The sequence below is a fragment of the Phoca vitulina genome, unplaced genomic scaffold (genome assembly GCF_004348235.1).
Source record: "Phoca vitulina isolate PV1807 unplaced genomic scaffold, GSC_HSeal_1.0 scaffold15, whole genome shotgun sequence".
Classification (NCBI taxonomy): domain Eukaryota; kingdom Metazoa; phylum Chordata; class Mammalia; order Carnivora; family Phocidae; genus Phoca; species Phoca vitulina.
Genome location: NW_022589718.1, coordinates 22,985,572 through 23,004,094, shown reverse-complemented (window position 1 = coordinate 23,004,094; position 18,523 = coordinate 22,985,572). Strand labels below are relative to the sequence as shown.

The following is an 18,523-nucleotide window of genomic DNA, read 5'->3' as shown; positions in this document are numbered from 1 at the left end:
AGAATCTGAATCTGTTATCTATAAAGCCATGATAAAGTTTCTCCATTTTATTGTAGAAAATATGCAAAAAGTTCAAATCAGAAAATATTTTGTCTCAATTACCTAGTGTTAATGAGAGAACGAAAGATATTTTTTTAACTTGAAGCACATCTACAGTCGACTTCAAAATACCACTTTTCTCAGTTAGGCAGATAAAACTAGATTTATAATTACCTTTTTAAAAAGCTGTTCTAATTAGTGGCAATTTAAGTGATGTGAGCATTCAATTATATTGTTTGATTGTCACAGATATTTAATCCTTTTATCCAGGAGCATCCTATATCATGTTTCCTGCTTGCCTTTGTTTTCTGAGGGAACAATGAAGAAAACAATCCCTAGAGAATAAAGGATCTGAAGCCATAAATTACCTGAAAGATTTAGGGATTTATGCCATTTGAAATCTAAACTTAAATGATGTTTTTGTAGGAGGAAAGCAAGTCTAGAAGCTATTCCAGTTAAGTGGAGCTAGTCTCAAAACGCTGAAAAGCTGTGGAATGTAACATTTTTGTTTGTTTGTTTCAGGCCTCTATACCTGGAGTAATTACCAGCACAATGTAAGGCCAAGCTCAAGAGCCAGAGCAAAAAATGCAATCAGTTTTATGATGGATTCTTCATGAAATTATCAAGTTATAATTCCAGAATTGCACAACTTCAACTTATTATCTGCCTAGGTGACATACAGATTGTCCAGGTTCTGTGTTTTTACTAGAGTTTTAGTGTTTTATTTCTGGAGAAGAAAAGCAGGTTTTTGGTCAACTATATTAAATTTTATTTTATTTTTATTTTTTTTAAAGACTTTATTTATTTATTTATTTGACAGAGAGAGAGATGGAGCATGAACAGGGGAAATGGCAGGAAGAGGGAGAGGGAGAAACAGGCTCCCCGCCGAGCAGGGAGCCCAATGTGGGGCTTGATCCCAACACCCTGAGATCTTGACCTGAGCCAAAGGCAGCCACCTAACCGACTGAGCCACCCAGGCACCCCAACTATATTAAATTTTAAAACAGTACATTAATTAACACAACTGCATTCCATGTGGCTTGTTACATGTGGTGTGATAGATGGACAAAGCATGATCATTGGAATCACAGGGACATCTACTATGTGATAATTAACCACTTTAAACTTTCTTCTTTTTTTTTTTTAAAGATTTTATTTATTTAACAGAGAGAGAGATAGCGAGAGCAGGAACACAAGCAGGCGGAGTGGGAGAGGGAGAAGCAGGCTTCCCGCTGAGCAGGGAGCCTGATGCGGAGCTCGATCCCAGGACCCTGGGATCATGACCTGAGCCGAAGGCAGCCACTTAACCGACTGAGCCACCCAGGCGCCCCTAAACTTTCTTCTTTATAAAGAAGATATCAATGCATTCCTCATACAGTCGCCATGATGATTAAATAAGGCAACACGTTTAAAGGGCTTAGAATGAATGCTTAGCATATTTAGGCCATTTTATAAAATAGTTATGCTTTTATGTACTGAAAAGTTCCATTGCAGCAAAGTCACTGCAAAAGTGCTTAGTCAAATAATATGACTGACTTAATATCTTATGGATTAGACATGTAAGGGATTTATAGTTCTCATTTAGAAGTTTGGAGTTGATTCAGGACAGAGTCAGCTTCTCATGAATATTATTATCAAGGACCTGGATTCCTTCTATCATGCTGTTCTTAATCGTTGGTTGTGCTTTCATCCTCATGATCACAATATGGCTCCTATACTCCCAGTATCACATCTGAATTCCAGACACAAAAACAGCAAAGAGATAAAGATCCAAAAACCTTCTCCACATAGGGATTTTGTCCTTATTTATTTGTAAAGCTAGTCACTTCCCAGCAGACTTCCACTTATATATTTTTTAAAAAATATTCTCATCATGTTTAATGCTTTTTTAGAAATTACAAATAAGAAAAACAGCTTTTTAAAAATAAATGTATTCTGGTGGCGCCTGGGTGGCTCAGTCGTTAAGCGTCTGCCTTCGGCTCAGGTCATGATCCCGGGTCCTGGGATCGAGCCCCGCATCGGGCTCCCTGCTCCGCGGGGAGCCTGCTTCTCCCTCTCCCACTCCCCCTGCTTGTGTTTCCTCTCTCGCTGTGTCTCTCTCTGTCAAATAAATAAATAAAATCTTTAAAAAAAAAAAAAAATGTATTCTAAACATCAGCCCAATTAGTTGTTTTTATCACAATTTAGTTTAATGTTTTGTCTCCTTACAAATGTGAGAAAGTCTTCAGGGCTCAGCCCCATGGTTGTAGCGCTGGTCATTGGATGAAAGTACCCTTTTCATGTCCACCTTCCAAACCAGCAGAATCCAGAACAAATTTCGCATCTCCATCGTCACAGTAGAGTGCCAAGGGTGTGGCACAGGCTTGGCCAGCTTTTAGTCTTTCCAGCATGGCTGTTTTATCAGCAAACTGAAGATTTTCACTCCCAGCACCTAACTGCTCGGCAAGTTCATTTGAATCAATTTGTCTATCATGAAGAACTGTCACCAGCCAATAGCCTTTTGTTCTCTTGTCTTTAAGAAATAAGTCCTTATTTTGTGCTCCTTTCAAATGTTGGATACGAGGCATCATTTCTTCAACTGTAAACACTTCCGGGGGTTCCAGAACTTTTGTGTGATGGCCACTGCCCCAGGACCACCCGCACCTTGGCACCTGCCACTCGGCTCTCCTGGCCAGCAGAGAGAGAATGCCCACTTATATCTTATCAAAGACAAAAAACACACCACGTGGTGGTTCAACACAAAGAGTGCTGGGAGCTTTTAGATTTTAGCCAGGCACGTACCCAGGCCTCACTGTTGTGTCTGTTTCTGTGTGGATACATTAAAGTAATAATAAAGGAAGAAAGGGAATTGGATAGTCAGCCAACAGTGTCAGCCACACTCTTATCCAAACTAAGTATACTGCAGCTTATAAAAAGGCAGGCCTAAGTATGATCTCAAAAGACAAGCATAGTTAAAATATTTTCAGCCAATTTTCCCTTTCATGAAGGTTCTATATACCATAGTCCAGCTTAGCGAATAAAAGCATTTGAATGGGGCTAGAGTCCTGAGTTCTGACCTTGTATCTGTCACTAGTTTACTGCTTAGCTTTGTGCAAATTACCTAATTATTCTGCAAAGCCTTTCCTCTTCCATCAATTGTGGAGACTGAAAGAGATGATGTGTAATATCACTCTCAGGTCTTAAATGCTGTGGTTTTATGATTGTAATATTTATCTCTTCGTCTTTCAAAAAGTTATAATCCCCAAAGCTTAATAATTTCTTGGAAAAATTGAGCTCTGATTAAAACAATCATCCAGGGCGCCTGGGTGGCTCAGTCGTTAAGCGTCTGCCTTCAGCTCAGGTCATGATCCCAGGGTCCTGGGATCGAGTCCCACATCAGGCTCCCTGCTCGGCGGGAAGCCTGCTTCTCTCTCTCCCACTCCCCCTGCTTGTGTTCCCTCTCTCGCTGTCTCTCTCTCTCTGTTGAAAAATAAATAAAATCTTTAAAAAAAATAAAATAAAACAATCATCCAAAGGTTGTTTATTGCTCTCACCACCATGCTAGGCTGCCTATAAGACACAAAACAAAACAAAACAAAAAACCCAAACAAAAACAAACAAAAAACCAAAACAACAGCAACAAAAATAAGACAGAAAACAAATTAATGAAATGAAATAATGAAACTAAGTATTCATGACGTGGCCATTAGTCACTGTGTGTGCAGAAGTTCTGAGAAAAGACAGGTCCGTATGAAAAAGTTGGAGATAGCACCATGACTGAAATGGAATTGGAACTCATCTGAGCAGCATTTGAAATAAAATCCAAAGTGGAATGAAAGGATTTGGCTAGGTGGAGAAGATACGAAGGAATATCTCAAAGTGTTACAGCATTAACAGAGACTAGAAGGGAAGCTTCCTCTTTTGGGGACCAAGGAAAAAGCCTATCCCATTGAGTGAGCAAGTGCATGTTGGTGACTAATAGACCATAGGTAGACCATAGAGTTTGTACACCTTTTTCCGGCAATTCTTATGTTTGGGGAACCTGGGGGGCTCAGTCAGTTAAGCCTTGGACCCCTGATTTCAGCTCAGGCCTTGATCTCAGGAAGATGGACTGAGCCCTACATAGGGCTCTGCGCTCAGCGTGAGTCTGCTTAGGATTCTCTTCCTCTGCCTCTGCCCCACCCCACCTCCCATGCATGCCCTCTCTCTCTCTCTAAAAATATAATGACAATAATAATTAATCTTATTCTTATGCAAATATCTAGCTAAGACCATGGTGCCGCTTCCCCTTTAAGTCTCTCTACCACTTGCACACACACATCACACATATTTAGATCCAGAGCTACCTGGACACAGATTCTTGTGACCCCCAAAGTATAATACATCAGTTCATTTCTGTGCCATGTACCAGACTGACTCATGCTGTGTACATTTTGCTAATACTATATCTTGACGTAGCTGACTCCTGGATCTTGGATACTAAGCTAGGGAGGAAAAAAGTCTTCCTATATTCTTCTGTTGGATCTTTAATTATGAAACTAATCAATCATAAATTGCAACCTTATTCTCACTCTCCCTTATCTAACTGGTCATGTCACCTATGCATTGGTATGAGAGCTAGAAGAGGCAGACCTAGTATTGCTCCGTTGAGCAATGAAAAGCCATTATTGCTACGTGCAGAGAAAGTGGACTGTTCTGCAGTTTTGTCCTAGCAGCATTTGAAAGAAATAATAAAGTAGTTTAGCATCAGGAAGATGAGGTAGATGTATTACCTTGCAGGAAAATCATAAGGATCTAGAGTAAGGGAGCAGACTTTTGAGCAGAGGGGGAAAACATAGGATTTGAGCTATGGATTGGGAACAAGGACTGAATCAGAATATAGATTGTGTGTGTTTATGGAAGACGTGTGTTCGTACCACATTTATGCATTTCCCACCTGGGCTATATGACCTAGAAGGCTCTAGAATCTGAGATTCCAGCTCAGAAGGTGAGGGTACCAGATCGATGTGAAGGGGAAGAAGTCAAGGGTGATCCCATGTATTGACTGTTCATTTCACATAATGCAGGCATCGGGAAGGGACTCTGGCTGGGGCCGAGATGAAGCCTTTAACTCTCTAGCCTGCTTACAACTGGGATCATAGCAAAAAACTAATAGTGATATCCTTTGGGTAGTTAACATTTAAAACTAAGGAAATGAACAAAACTTTAAAAAGTCCTCTGCATTTTAATATTCACGAACCATTTTAGACTTACATTATCTTATCTATAGATTTTGTGTTTCTTTTTTTTTTTTTAAAGATTTTATTTATTTAACAGAGAGAGAGACACAGTGAGAGCGGGAACACAAGCAGGGGGAGTGGGAGAGAGACAAGCAGGCAGGCTTCCCACCGAGCAGGGAGCCCGATGCGGGGCTCGATTCCAGGACCCTGGGATCATGACCTGAGCCGAAGGCAGATGCTTAACGACCGAGCCACCCAGGCGCCCCTAGATTTTGTGTTTCTAGAGGTAATCTACCTAATATCTTTATAGCCTCAATTTAAAAACTACTCAATTTTTAAAATCCTTAACCATCTATATCCCCATTATATTGGTCTGTTGTTAAAAAGTTTGTGACAACCACAAACTTAAAAAAAAAAGGAACACTTACTTTTAGTGAGTAATGTAAAAAGGAGGAAAGAAAAGTATGTGAAAGTATTTTCAAATAATGGAGTTATAATTTTAGTTCAAGTTCAATTATTAAAATATACTTAGGAGATTTTTTTAAAGAAAAAAGAAAATACCACATTTTGATCAGAAGCTTTTAAGCACTAATTGGGAAATACACCTTTTATAGTCTAAGTCTCCTCAAATACTTTTTTTTTCCTTTTAAGGGACTTTTTGACGTAATGCTATGGTTTCTCTTTGTAGGTAGAATAACTTTACCTGTAAATCCCTGCAGTTTCACATGCCACTGACCAAATCAAACTTCATAGCTCCTGGGGAATCATTGGACAATATTGCATCAATTTGCTTGCTACGTATGTGGCCTTAGTTAATGTTGGAAGTGGCTTTTTTTTTTATTTCAGGTGATTTTTTTTTTTTTCTTCCTAGGATTTGAAGGACAGTTTTCATATTTAAAAGCTGAAGTCCAAATATAGTTTATTCTGACAGTGCTTTGTAATATTTTTGGGTCAAATCACCCTTTGAGACACTGATGAAACATTTGTCCACACAATTTTGGAGGGATTCATGAACCCCGAAGCCAGTCTGTGATATTAAAATGGAGACTCCTCTAAACCACATGATTAATTGGTAACCAGCCAGTGCAATTGAAGGAGAGCTTCCAGTTGGAACAAACATAAATATATTCACTATCCTTTGGAGCACATGTCCTGAAGATGCTGATATGGTTTCTCCCCATAGGTGCAAGCCACAGCCTTACCAAGCCAGTGTTGTTGGTGGGAAATGCTGTCACCTTCATAGATGGGGAGGGAACCATTAACTTGTAGTCTCTTGACATTTTTCCCTATCTTCCTGGAAGACCACAGCCCTGGGCACTTCATTCCCTCATTATCCACTCTTTTGTCTACATTCTCCCATCATTCATGTGACAAATATCAGGTGTCTACTACATAGACTTTTGTCTACTTGGGACAAAACAGACAAAACTCCCTGATCTATGTGACTTACATTCCAGTGGGGATGACAGAAAGCAGAAAGTACACGTTAGAGAATGATTAATGCTATGACAAAGGTAAAAGGTAGCCCAAAGTACTTTGACACTCCTTCCAACAAGAAGTAGGGTGCAGGTCCTCCCCTTGAAATTCTCCTCCCCAGAGACAGTTCTCTGTTCACTTTGACCAAAGAAACAACTCTGGAAGTGGCTTTTGTGCAGGTTTCCAGTCCCAGACCCTGCAGAGTCTGGCTGCCTCCCCTCCTGAGCCCCCATGTTAGAAGTCTGGATAATCTGATGGGATTGTGTGTAAAATATCCCGAGAGTGCATACAGAGGGATGCAGGTGTGTGAGTTTCCAGCCATCCCCACCAAAGCACCAGACATGAGAGTGAAGCCTGCTTGGACCCCCCAGATCCTCCCAGCCACCCGCTGAATAAACCAAGTAACCCCAGTCAATGCCACGTGGAACAGAAGATCCACCGGGCATGCTGTGCCTTCATTTACAACCCAGAGATTATGAATATAATATAATGACCACTGATTTCAGCCACTGTATGTGGGATGGTTTGTTAGTCGGCAGATGACTGGACCCATGGTGGTGGCCTCCGAAAAATGGAACAAAAAGTCATGCTATGTTGTATCAGGCAAGAACTCAGTGCTGTTGCCTGTTCTTTACTGAACACTAGCTGACTCTTCTCGTATTTCCAACACCACTGTTCTGGACCTTTCCTACTCTATCCAAACTCAAAACCCATCCCTCACTCTCCTTACAATCACTGTAAGACCTGCCTTTCCCTAAATGAAAATATAAATGATGCCCTAATTTGATACTGAATTATCAATATTAAATCTTCTCTACCGTGCTTTACCTCAGAGTCCCGCATCTTCAACCATGTTCTCCTCCTGCTCTTTCTTCGAAGAAAGAATCTACAGTAATTTCCAAAGTTAATTCTTCCACTTTGTGAGCAGTCTCAATCCCGTGGTCTCCCTTCCTTCCCCTGGTGCTGTGTTTATTCTTCCTCTCCACCCCTACAAATGGCCTTTTCTCAGTTCTCATCCAGTTTCCCAGAGGGAACATTCCTCTCAAAATATGTTCTTTCCTGGATGTTTTAGATGCTGAATTTTAAACCATCCTTCCCCAAACAAGTATTATACTATGTGATTCTCTTTCTCATGAACCATCAGTGGCTCCCAGTTACCCTCTAAATAATACTATAACTTAACTCTTCACAAACAACCTCACTTTGTTTCTTCTGTCTTATTTTGTAGGCCTTTATTCACCTGAATGTTACAGACATCTGTTTCCTTTCATGTTGAATCTTCATCCTAAAAACTTTCCTCCCTTCCTGAATGCTACCTGTTCTTTAAGGCACTGCTGAAATTCACCTCTCCAACCCAAGCCTTGCTAATCACCAACAGATTATGGGCCCTCCTTCTTCCCAGCTACATTTAACACCTTGCTTATAGCGGGGTTTTTTTTTTTTTTCTGCTTTGTTAAATGCTTTGCATCATCTTTGCTTTTTTCATCATTAATTGATTCAACAACATTTTTAAAGGCTATGGGGTAGTAGACGCTGGGATTCGTGCTAAAGAAACAGAAGCAAAAGACACTGCTCATTCTCAGAAGCACACATTCTAGTATAAACACAGTGATTTGTAATAAGTTTCTTTCAAACTCTGATAGAAGTAATAGCTCATAGGATATTTGAAAAACGAATGCTCAAGTCTATGTAAGGAACTAAGAAAAGACTTCTAGAAGGAAGCTGAAATTGAGTCTTTAAAAAAATCTGAAGGTATTCAAGATTAATGAGGGAAAGGCGTTCTAGATGGGGGAGGGATAATAGACATGAAAAACTCTGTGGAACATTGAGGAAAGTGTGGGCAGATTGTCAATGCTGGAGCAGAGGACGCCAGGTAGGACGAAGGAGAAGATGAGGCTGGAGAAGCAGACTAGACTAGAAAAACCATGGATGATCTTGCTTGCCAAGACAAAGAACTTGACTTGTCACAGAGGAAACTGGGGGTGCAGGGACAGCTTTCACAGATATATGAGAAATGACATGACGAGATCACTTGGCAATTCTGGTTTCAGTGTCTGCCTTCCACCTCCCCCGCCTCCTCCCCCACGAAAATTCAAGACTTCGGAAAAGATGGTACTGTGTTTATTTTATATTTCTATCACTCCAGAAATTTATGCAACATCCCACACATAGTAGATACTTAATAATGTTTTCATTTTATGAATAAAGTCTTAAAGTTACTATGTTTAAACAGTCTGTTCACCAGATCTGTTATTATTATTATTTTTAATCTTGCAATGAAGAAAGGAAAGTAGTCTTCAGGAAAGGTGCCTAGGGCTGCCTCCAAACCAGACTGAGATCTGAGGATGAAGTCTTATAAAGGAGTTGGTCTTATTTTTTGTTTCTGCTCTATCTATCTATATGTTAATAAGCTCACCATCTTTTGTTACAAACTCTTCAAATGCACTAGCTCAGACTAGGACTCTCGTTGGATAGTAGCCTATATCTATTCCCTGTCATAATTAAGATCAAGACCTGAAGTGACTGTTGGCATGAAACCCAACACTTCTTAAATCAGATAGTTTTAAGTCGGCCGAAAGGGATGAGGAAGGCACAGCAGCCGCTCTGAGAATCCACTCATCCATCCCAGAACTGTAGATATAGAAGGGACCTCCAAGGGCTGTGCTGAAGAAATTGTGTTAGGAATTGCACCTCGGTGTACTCTTTGCTGAGTGTCAAATTTTTCCTATTTCCTTCTCATCCATTTTACTTTTCTGTATAAGTGGTGCTGACAGGAAACACATGATGCTTGGACACGTGAGGAAAGAGAGTTTCCCAAAAGAGAAAGAGATGACCTCAATAGAAGTGCAGACCACATACATTTCAACAAAGTGTAGGAGAGTGGGATCAATAATTACACCATGCACCAAAGGTGCAAAACCTGGAGGATCTCCCTTTAACGGTTTCCACAAACTCAGATATCCAAAGTCATTGCTGACATTAGGCGATTTGGTATGGGTGAAGCTGAAAGAATAGCTCTGCAAAGGGCCCATGTCACAGTATTCTCCTGTTTTCTGTCCCTTCCTGGTAATATTTGTCTGGTTTATGAGCAACCCCTTTACTTCCTTCTGGTAACCCCTCAGTGAAAATTGTTTCTTTGAGAGTTTCAAAATTCAGATAGGGTCAGAAAGGTAAGCTCTGTGGTTTATCTTACCTAACAAAATTGCCAGCAAGAGAGAAGTGCAAACTTTTCTTCACATAGCTCTCCCATTTGGATTATAAAATCTTTGCTGAAGGGGTGATGAATGTGATAGAAAACACATAACTTGTTTCAGATGTAAAGAATGCTGACAGCCTCAAAAACATTGCTTTACCTGATTTTCTTGGCAAATTCAATTTGTAAGAAAAGCTGGGAGTAGAAAATATCCAGGTGTCATTTGAGGGGGTCACATTCCTAAGCACAGCCATCTTGATTATGCAGTTATACTCATTGCAGACCTCTGATCAGCTGTATCACCAAAGCCTCACCTGGATATAAATCCCCCGGTTTGTGTGGCAGTGGTACTAAGAAGTTTCATAAAAGGAAGAGACATTTATTTCTTTGCTGATTACTGGTGAGTAAATGTTGCAAGGAGGAGGGAGTTTTAACAGATCCGGTTTGGGGCTCTGGTACCTTGAGCTGTAGGTCACTGGTAAGTGGCTGTTTCTTTGAGCCTCCATTTCTGTGTCAACAAAATGCACATGAAATCTACCTTATGAGAATACTGTGATACTTAATCACAAAATAAGTGTCAAACAGTTAGCCCATTACTCAGTATTTGGTACATGGGTATCTATTATTACAATTTCATAAGCCCTTTCCTACACATCACTAAATAATACCCTCCAACACTAAAAGTATATGTGAAGTTCTTTTATGTGGAGAAGCTCACAACTCTTTGTATAATTAATCTTATCTTTCCAAGGATCACATAAACTTGACCTTCTCATGTTTCTATCAGTCATTAGTTTTTTTAATCTTTTGCCAGACAAATACACGAATGATGTACCACCACAGTCATTCATTTCTTCAACAAATATTTATTGAGCACACACCAGGGAGCATGTGCTAGGACCCAGAACTGTTCAAAGCAGTGAGGATGCTGCAATAAGTCAACCAAACCCGTGCTTTCATATAATTTATATTCCAGCACATGGAGACAAGGGGGATGAAGAGAACCGCACAAGAAACAAGGAAAACATACACAGTATGCCAGATAGTGATAAGAGCCATGGGAAACAGTGAGGCAGGGCAAGGGACAAGGAGTGCAGAAGCAGAGACGTTGCTATTTATATAAGATCATCATGAGAAGGCTCCCTGGCAAGATGTCATTCAAGTGGAGAGGGAAAGTAAGTTTGATTATTATAAAAGCACATTGCAAGCTACATTGGATGGCTGGAACTGAGGTGACCATTCATTCAACTTATGACACGGTCAGAAAATGGTGTGAAAAACAATCAACCATTCCCATCCTCTTGTCTGTTTCTGAGGCCCTGACTTCACTATATGCCAACAAGCTAACACCGTGCAGCAAGCAGTTAGAGGATGAGAAACCTCCGTGCTTCCTATGAGTCATGATAGATAGAATTCCAAGTGTCTATATTTGTCTAGGGTGAATAAACTGCATTTTCTAAATATATGCCTTACCACTTCCCATTAACCAAATTCCCAAACACATATTTCTGCTGGGAAAACAGAACACCAACCATTTTGTTCATGTAAAGAGCTGCCAATTTCTCTGTTGCTATCAGACTTAGAGGTGGCACAAAGCTTAAAAAGGAAAACGAATGTACTTGATGACAGAATAAAGATTTAAAAGACATTGACATGCTGGAATTATAACAAAATCAACAAGATAAAATTAGGAAAGATATGTATAAAGTCTAACATATAGATTTTTTGAAAAGTATTTTATTTATTTATTTCAGAGAGAGAGAGAGAGAGAGCATGAGCAGGAGGGGCAGAGGAAGAGAGAGAATCTCAAGCTGACTCTACACTGAGCACAGAGCCCTACTCAGGGCTCAATCCCAGGACGCTGAGATCATGACCTGAGCCAAAGCCAAGAGTAGGACGCTTAACCATCTGAAAAAAACACACAGATATTCAATTGTCTAAAAGCCTAATATATGAGTTTACTTGATGACCATACTTTGCTTATACCTCAGTAATAGTACTTAGATAATATCAGAATTTATTAAGAGGGTATTTTTAGTTTGTGTTAGACTGTGGCCTTCTTGAAGGAAAGACTCTGTTTACTCATCTTTCTAATCCAGCCCCAAGAACAATTCTTGATAAATAGTATTTTGATCCATTTATTCATTGGATCTAATACAATATTTGATTATAATAAAGTCGTATATACATATAAAGTGAAGAATGTCTCTTTATAGGTTGCAGTGCTTAGGCTATGTCTATAGTTCTGTATTCGTATTTGAGCACCTACTGGAGTTCGTCCATTGGAGTATAACCAAAGAGAGATGAAAGGCTTTAAACTAATATCACATAAGAAATTATCACATGAAATGCAGTGTTTCTAATCTTGGAGAAAGGAAACTTTGGGAAAAATGATAGCTGTGTTCAAATACCTGTAAAGTTTTCATACAGAAAAACAATTAGATGTAGCTTCAAGAAAAAGAACCAAAATCAATGGAATAAATTATAAAAGGACAGATTTCAAATTAACTCAAATAATGCCAAATTAAATAGTTGCTTCCAAAACAATGAGATTCCCATCGCTGTGGAAGTGTTCAAGTTGAATCTGGATCAGCAACTTTCCAGAACAAGAAGTTGGAATCAAGGGGTCCAAATGTTTTTCTACAACTTTGATCTATTGATTCTAAAATTATTCTCAACTTGCAAATAGTAAAAAATATCCTTCCGAATCAATTGTATCTTAGAGAGAAGCACTGTAACTTCTTAGGCCATTATTTTTAGATTTTTTTTTTTTTTTCTGTGTGAACTCTGTTCTCTTGACCTAACCATACCATTCCCCTGAGCAATATTCTTGCTCAAAGTCTAATGTTGATTTTAGACAATGTTGTGGTGATCTGTGTGGATTTCTAGGTAGTGTACAAGGTTAATATGTCATCCTGCTCACAATTTCCCATGATACTTGGTGTCACACTGCTATTCCCAGCATTCCAAGAGACTCAGAGTTCTGTGACTTCATGCTTCTCTGCAGGTAAGTTTCCCTGTCAGAGATTATTAACTCTAATAAGGAAAACCATGTCCTTTTGGCACTTGTTAGTGTCTTATTGCTCAAGCACAGAATTATCTATCCATTTGGTCAACAAAAATTCATTAAATAACATTTATTGAGTTCAAGTGCATGTGTTCTAAGGATGTAATGACAAATAAGACGCCCCTGCCTCCAAGAATTTCCAGTTTGTCAGGGAAACGAATATAAGCCAGATCATTGCAACACAGGGTAATATCTGCTGTAACAGTGTTTATACAAGGCACAATGCAAGCAGAAAGAAAAGAGCTGCCAACTCTGGGTAGGTTCAAAAGAATCCCATAGAGGAAATTTTAGAATGAGTCTTGAAGGATAAGTCAGGGGTTTTTCAGGTAGACAAGGCCATTCTAGCAAAGAGAAAAGGGGGTATTGTCATGGAGTAATATTGTCATAGGATTTGCATTGGGTGTTCAGAGAACACTAAGTAGCTTCATGAGTCCTCTGTAAAGTGTGTATGGTAATCTGAGGAGGTACTGGACAAGTAGACAGGGCATGAATCGTATGGAAGGTTGAATGAAGATAAAAAGCAAGAGACAGGCAAAATACTTCAGAGTTTTTTGCAATTGTCCAATTGCAAAAGGTCAATAAGGGAATGACCTAATGTGTCAGAATTGGGGTTTGAAAGGAGCTGAGGGAATAGTAAGGAAATACGGTTAAAAGATAAAATTCACAGGATTTATTGAATACTTACAGGTGCTGTGCTAGCATGAAGTAGTAAAGGTAAATACACACAATCCTTTGCTTTCAAGAAACTGAAAGGTACTCAGTAGAAATATAGGCTTCAGTAATCAGAGAGTCCTCCATTCAAATCTCTATTTTCCTACTTGGAAACTCTGTATTTCACTTTCTTAATCTGTTGCTTTGAGAACCATTGTTCACTTTTCTGCATCTGGAAAATCAAGGAATCCTGTCCTGGTTGCCTGCCCAGTGGAATCTTTCTCCCAAGACCCTCTGACTTCGAAGGAGAAGTAATTCCTAGAGGTTGATATAAAACTTAACTGAGGGGATGGAAGAAGTACATGACACAAAGTAAGTGCTCAGTAAAACACACACAAAAGATTAGCATCCTTTGTTTTTAAAAATGAGCATGAGCATATCTGAATACATAATGGTGTATCTTTGTTTCTTTTACTATATTGGTCCCATCAAAATAATTATTTTTTTAAATTTAAGGATATGCCCAGGAACACTGAGTTTGGGACATTTCAAATTGTTTTTTAGACTAATTTATCAGTATTCTTTAGAAAAAAAATGAGAAAGAAAAAACTCATAGAAAGAAAAGAAAGAAGGATAAACGCTGTTAAAATAAGGGTATATTTGATTTCTAAAACATAGGATTACTGTATTTATATTTCAGTAAATTATAAAGTGTTTCTCATAAGCTTCTCTTCCTATTTCGTATATTCCCTCTTTTCTTTTATAGTCATGAGGTCTTGTTTCTTCAGATGGATCTTACCAAAGTGGCTATATTAATTAGTTAAGAATTTGCATAAACTTTTCTCAGACCAATCCCTCAAAGAATTTACAGTCGTTTGGAAGAAACATTGGTTAAAACTAATCACACGAAAAATTTCACTTCATTATATAAGTAGAGATAAAGTGATTCTTAAAATAAATTTTTTAAATATTACGTCAATAGATATGATCTATTTTTGGCCACTATGCTCATCCACAATTGCTCCTGGGATACTTTTGAATCAACACCATCACATCACCTGATTTAGCATCCATGAATGCAGAAGGAATAGAAAAAGAGACATATACAATTGCCAAACTCTTGGCATTTGGTCCTTCTGATTTTAAGTTGTTGTATTGGTAGAAGGATCTGAGTACATGTCCAAATACTCATTCATATCAATGGTGAGGAAAATATATCTGCATTATCAATTTCCATCCTATTGTTTAGTCCCAATCAAATAAATAGATTCAAATTCAGAAAAATAAGTTTCTCTAGTGCCGTCTTTTGTTCGAATGGCAGAGATATTGAAGTAAATTCCCTTAAAAAAAAAAAGTCAGAAGGAACAGCAGAAAAGAAGAAATATTATTTTTGTTGGTTTCAAATGAAAGAGCTCAGAATGTTTGCTTATGCTGGGTAAAACATACCCAAACATTACCTTCACTAATTAGAAGCTTAAGTCTGTATATAAAGATCTCCCCAACTGCAAATTTATCCCAGGAGCTGAAGCAGAGAGATTTAAAAATCTACTTATTTTTTTAAATGATTTTCACCAGATGCTTTATACCTCTGTTTGGTGCCTGGTGCCTGGGAACTCCATAAGAAGGCAGGTTAGCTGTGTTTACATATATTGCTCTCCATGGGTTCGCAGCATAATCCAACCTGTGATTAATGGAAAAGCAAAACATTTGCAATGTGTAATCTGACAAACTGATGCTCACAGCAAAGACTACTGTGCATTGAGAACTCAGCCCTACTAAAGGCTACTTCCCCTCTCTTATTAATTTTCTCCTTCGTGAAATTATTCTCTCTATATTGAAATAAGAATCTAATACATCCCAGTGATAACCGAATTTGAACATAATGTGAGATTGGCTCTGTCCTCTGCCTAGATGGTTCTTTAACCTGGCAGGTACAAAGTCTTACCTTGTGATGGTGGAGGAGAAGTAGGAGGGCCAGCTGGGTTGTGACAGGGCCAGCAACTTGGTCTGGGAAGCATGGAGGAGGAGTCAGTCCCCACCTGTCCAGGCTGAATCACCCTGGGGTAAGGCCGACAGGCTGATGAACTGGGGCCACCAGCTACCTCATTAGTGCCACCCTGGGAAGTCACAGTGAGCCACAAGACCCAGAGTATCCAGCTGTATTTAAATGCAAGTGGATAAATCCAACAGGTGAAATCAACTATAGCCCAGACTGGAATAGAATGGAAGTGGGGAGTGGACCATGCCATAAGGTGACCCACATTTTACTTGATTGATCAATGAAGCTTTTAGATTCCCTTCGTGGTGGTATGGGGAGATTAGGGAGGCCACTAATTGGTGATAATATCTGTTGTTTTGTTTTTTGGAAACACAATAATATATACTTGGATCATATAATCTGAGCTGCTTCCAAAGACGCCCTCCTACGATTTTTTTTCAACCCTCCTAGAATTACTCGACATTATTCCATTAAGTTATAATGAAAAATGTTGTACTATCTTATAAATATTTAAGTACATTTATTATAGGGGTGCTCTTGAAGATATTTAGCATATCACAAGGAGTTTTATATATAGATGCCTCTCAGATTTAATGTGCAAAAAATCGCCTGGGGACATTGTAAAAGTGCACATTCTGATTTAGTAAGTCTGAGTGGGATCCATGATTCTAGATTTATAGCAAATTCCCACTGATGATGATGTTGCTGGTCTTTGGACCACACTTTGTACAGCAAGCTATGTCAATGTCCCATGGTAGAGATTATTCACAGAAAATCTGCAATTGCTGGCAATTTTTTTTTCATTATGTAGTACTGTGAATTGCACTAGGTTGGACCATATGAAATTACCAATGTTCAATCATTTTTTAACATACATCATTACAATTTCTTGTAATAATAGATATGGTATAGCAATGGTATACTATAATCAGATTTTTCTTTTTTTAAGATTCTATTTATTTATTTGAGAAAGAGAGAATGCACAAGCTGGGGGGGGGTGGCAAAAGGAAGAGGGAGAAGCAAACTTCCCTCTGAGTAGGTAGCCCAACAGGGTGCTCAATCCCAGGACCCTGAGATCATGACCTGAGCTGAAGGCCAACGCCTAATTGACTGAGACACCCAGGTGCCCCTTCAGATTTTTTTCTTTGAGTTGAGAGCCAGGAAGCTTGTAACCAAAATTGTGCCCCACTCCCATAAGTGTACAGAACCATTTACAAGGAACATATTTTAGGCACTAACTTCCCCCCCTTGTAAGTAAGGAATCTTTAAGTTGTAAGAAACAAAAACCTAAATTGACTGGCTTAAGAAAAAAAAGTAGACTTATATAATGAGCAATTCCAGGTTTAGACCTTTTCCTATGGTGTGGGTGGGTACAGGAACTCAAATAATGACATCAGGCCTCTGTTTATTCATTCTCTCTCTTAGTTTGCCTCTGTGATGATTTTATTCTTAGACAGATTCTGTCTCCATGCAGATGACTCCTTGTAACTCCAGGATGACAGCCTATCTTCTTAGCAACTCCAACACAAAAAGAATTTTGCCCTCCAGGAACTGAATTTCATTGGATTGCTTTGGCCAGAAGAACGGAAAGCTCTGATTAGCTAACCCAGGCTCTCATGCTCTCTCTGGACCTGGGTCAACTCTGTCAAACCCACATTGGCTGAGAGTTAGTTAGGGACTATTCTTCAAGAGAAAATTGGGTGACTATTACCAGAAAAAGGAAGAATATTGAAAATCCTTCCTTGTAACGCCTTTCCTCTCGAGAAGATCATCCATCCCCACCCCACTGTTGTCAGCATTGGCTTGTGACTTGCTTTGGCAAATGACCTGTGAGCGGAAGTGATATGTGTCTTTTCTAAGTGCAATTTTTAAGAACCTGGGTGTGTTCTGCCATGCTTTCTCATCCCACTGCAGGGTTCCAGATAAGAGCAGCTCCATCCATGTGGGTCCTGGCATAAGAACATGTAGTGTGAGGAAGAAATAAGCCTTTGTTGTTGTAAGCCACTGAATACTGGGTTGAACACAAAGTAATTTTCACCCTAAACTGACTGATAAAATAGGCAAAACAACAGATGTTCACAATAACTACTCATCTCATTCCAACATGCATGTTGATTCTTCTTTTCAAACAGAAATTTAAAAAATATCCACACTAAATTTAATGCACATATTAAACATTCCTCTAAAATCCACTCAATTCCTCCCCAAGGAAAGAGATAGTAAAATCTTGTCCTCCAGACAAGGCTCTGCCTCCAGATCTAAGGTCAGGATTTTTCAGTGCTAGGAATGTCTCTAGGTCAAATCCAGATTAACCTCTACTGGTGGAGCAACCTATAGTTAAAGGATATATTTAAATATATTTAAATGATATATTTAGCCATCCCCAATATACATAATATACCGTGGTGGAATTAAAAAAAATAATTATAAAACAAAACAAATTCCTACTCCTCTTTTGAAAAGAAGCCAACGGAAAACAGCAGAATGGTCATGGGTCCATAGCAAATAAGAACTAGAGCCCTCCCAGCAGAATGAATTTCCTGGTTCACCAACCTGTCTTTTCCAATTCTTCTTTCTGGGAGGATCTTCTCTATTTACTTCCGTTGGCACATCTGAGATGGCCTGAATAGAATTCGCCATTGGGGCTACTCTATGTTAGTTAGTATTGAGCTCATCCGGGCCTCCAGCAGAGTGTTTAAGCAGAAGGAGTCCAAAGTGATCTGTCCTTTGCCCTCAGGCTTCATTTTTAGTCTTGGCTTCTTATGGATGAAGACCTTTGCTAGGAGGTGCTTGGGTGGGCCTGCCATATATCTTATCCTCCACTCTATTTCTTATCTTACTGCTTTTTGGGCACTGACGGCAGCTCAGCTCATCAAGCCTAGCTGGGTATCCTCCAAGAC

At 39.1% G+C, this 18,523-nt stretch overlaps 1 protein-coding gene across 1 annotated transcript; it reads right to left on the bottom strand.

Moving 5' to 3' along the window:
• Positions 1-2,202: 2,202 nt before the first annotated feature.
• On the bottom strand, positions 2,203-18,263 carry LOC116637720 (prolyl-tRNA synthetase associated domain-containing protein 1-like). The gene is given in 5 exon segments (XM_032413228.1): positions 2,203-2,312; positions 2,315-2,706; positions 11,380-11,502; positions 17,335-17,450; positions 18,177-18,263. Coding segments are annotated over 5 exon segments (828 nt in total).
• Between the last annotated feature and the right edge of the window lie 260 nt (positions 18,264-18,523).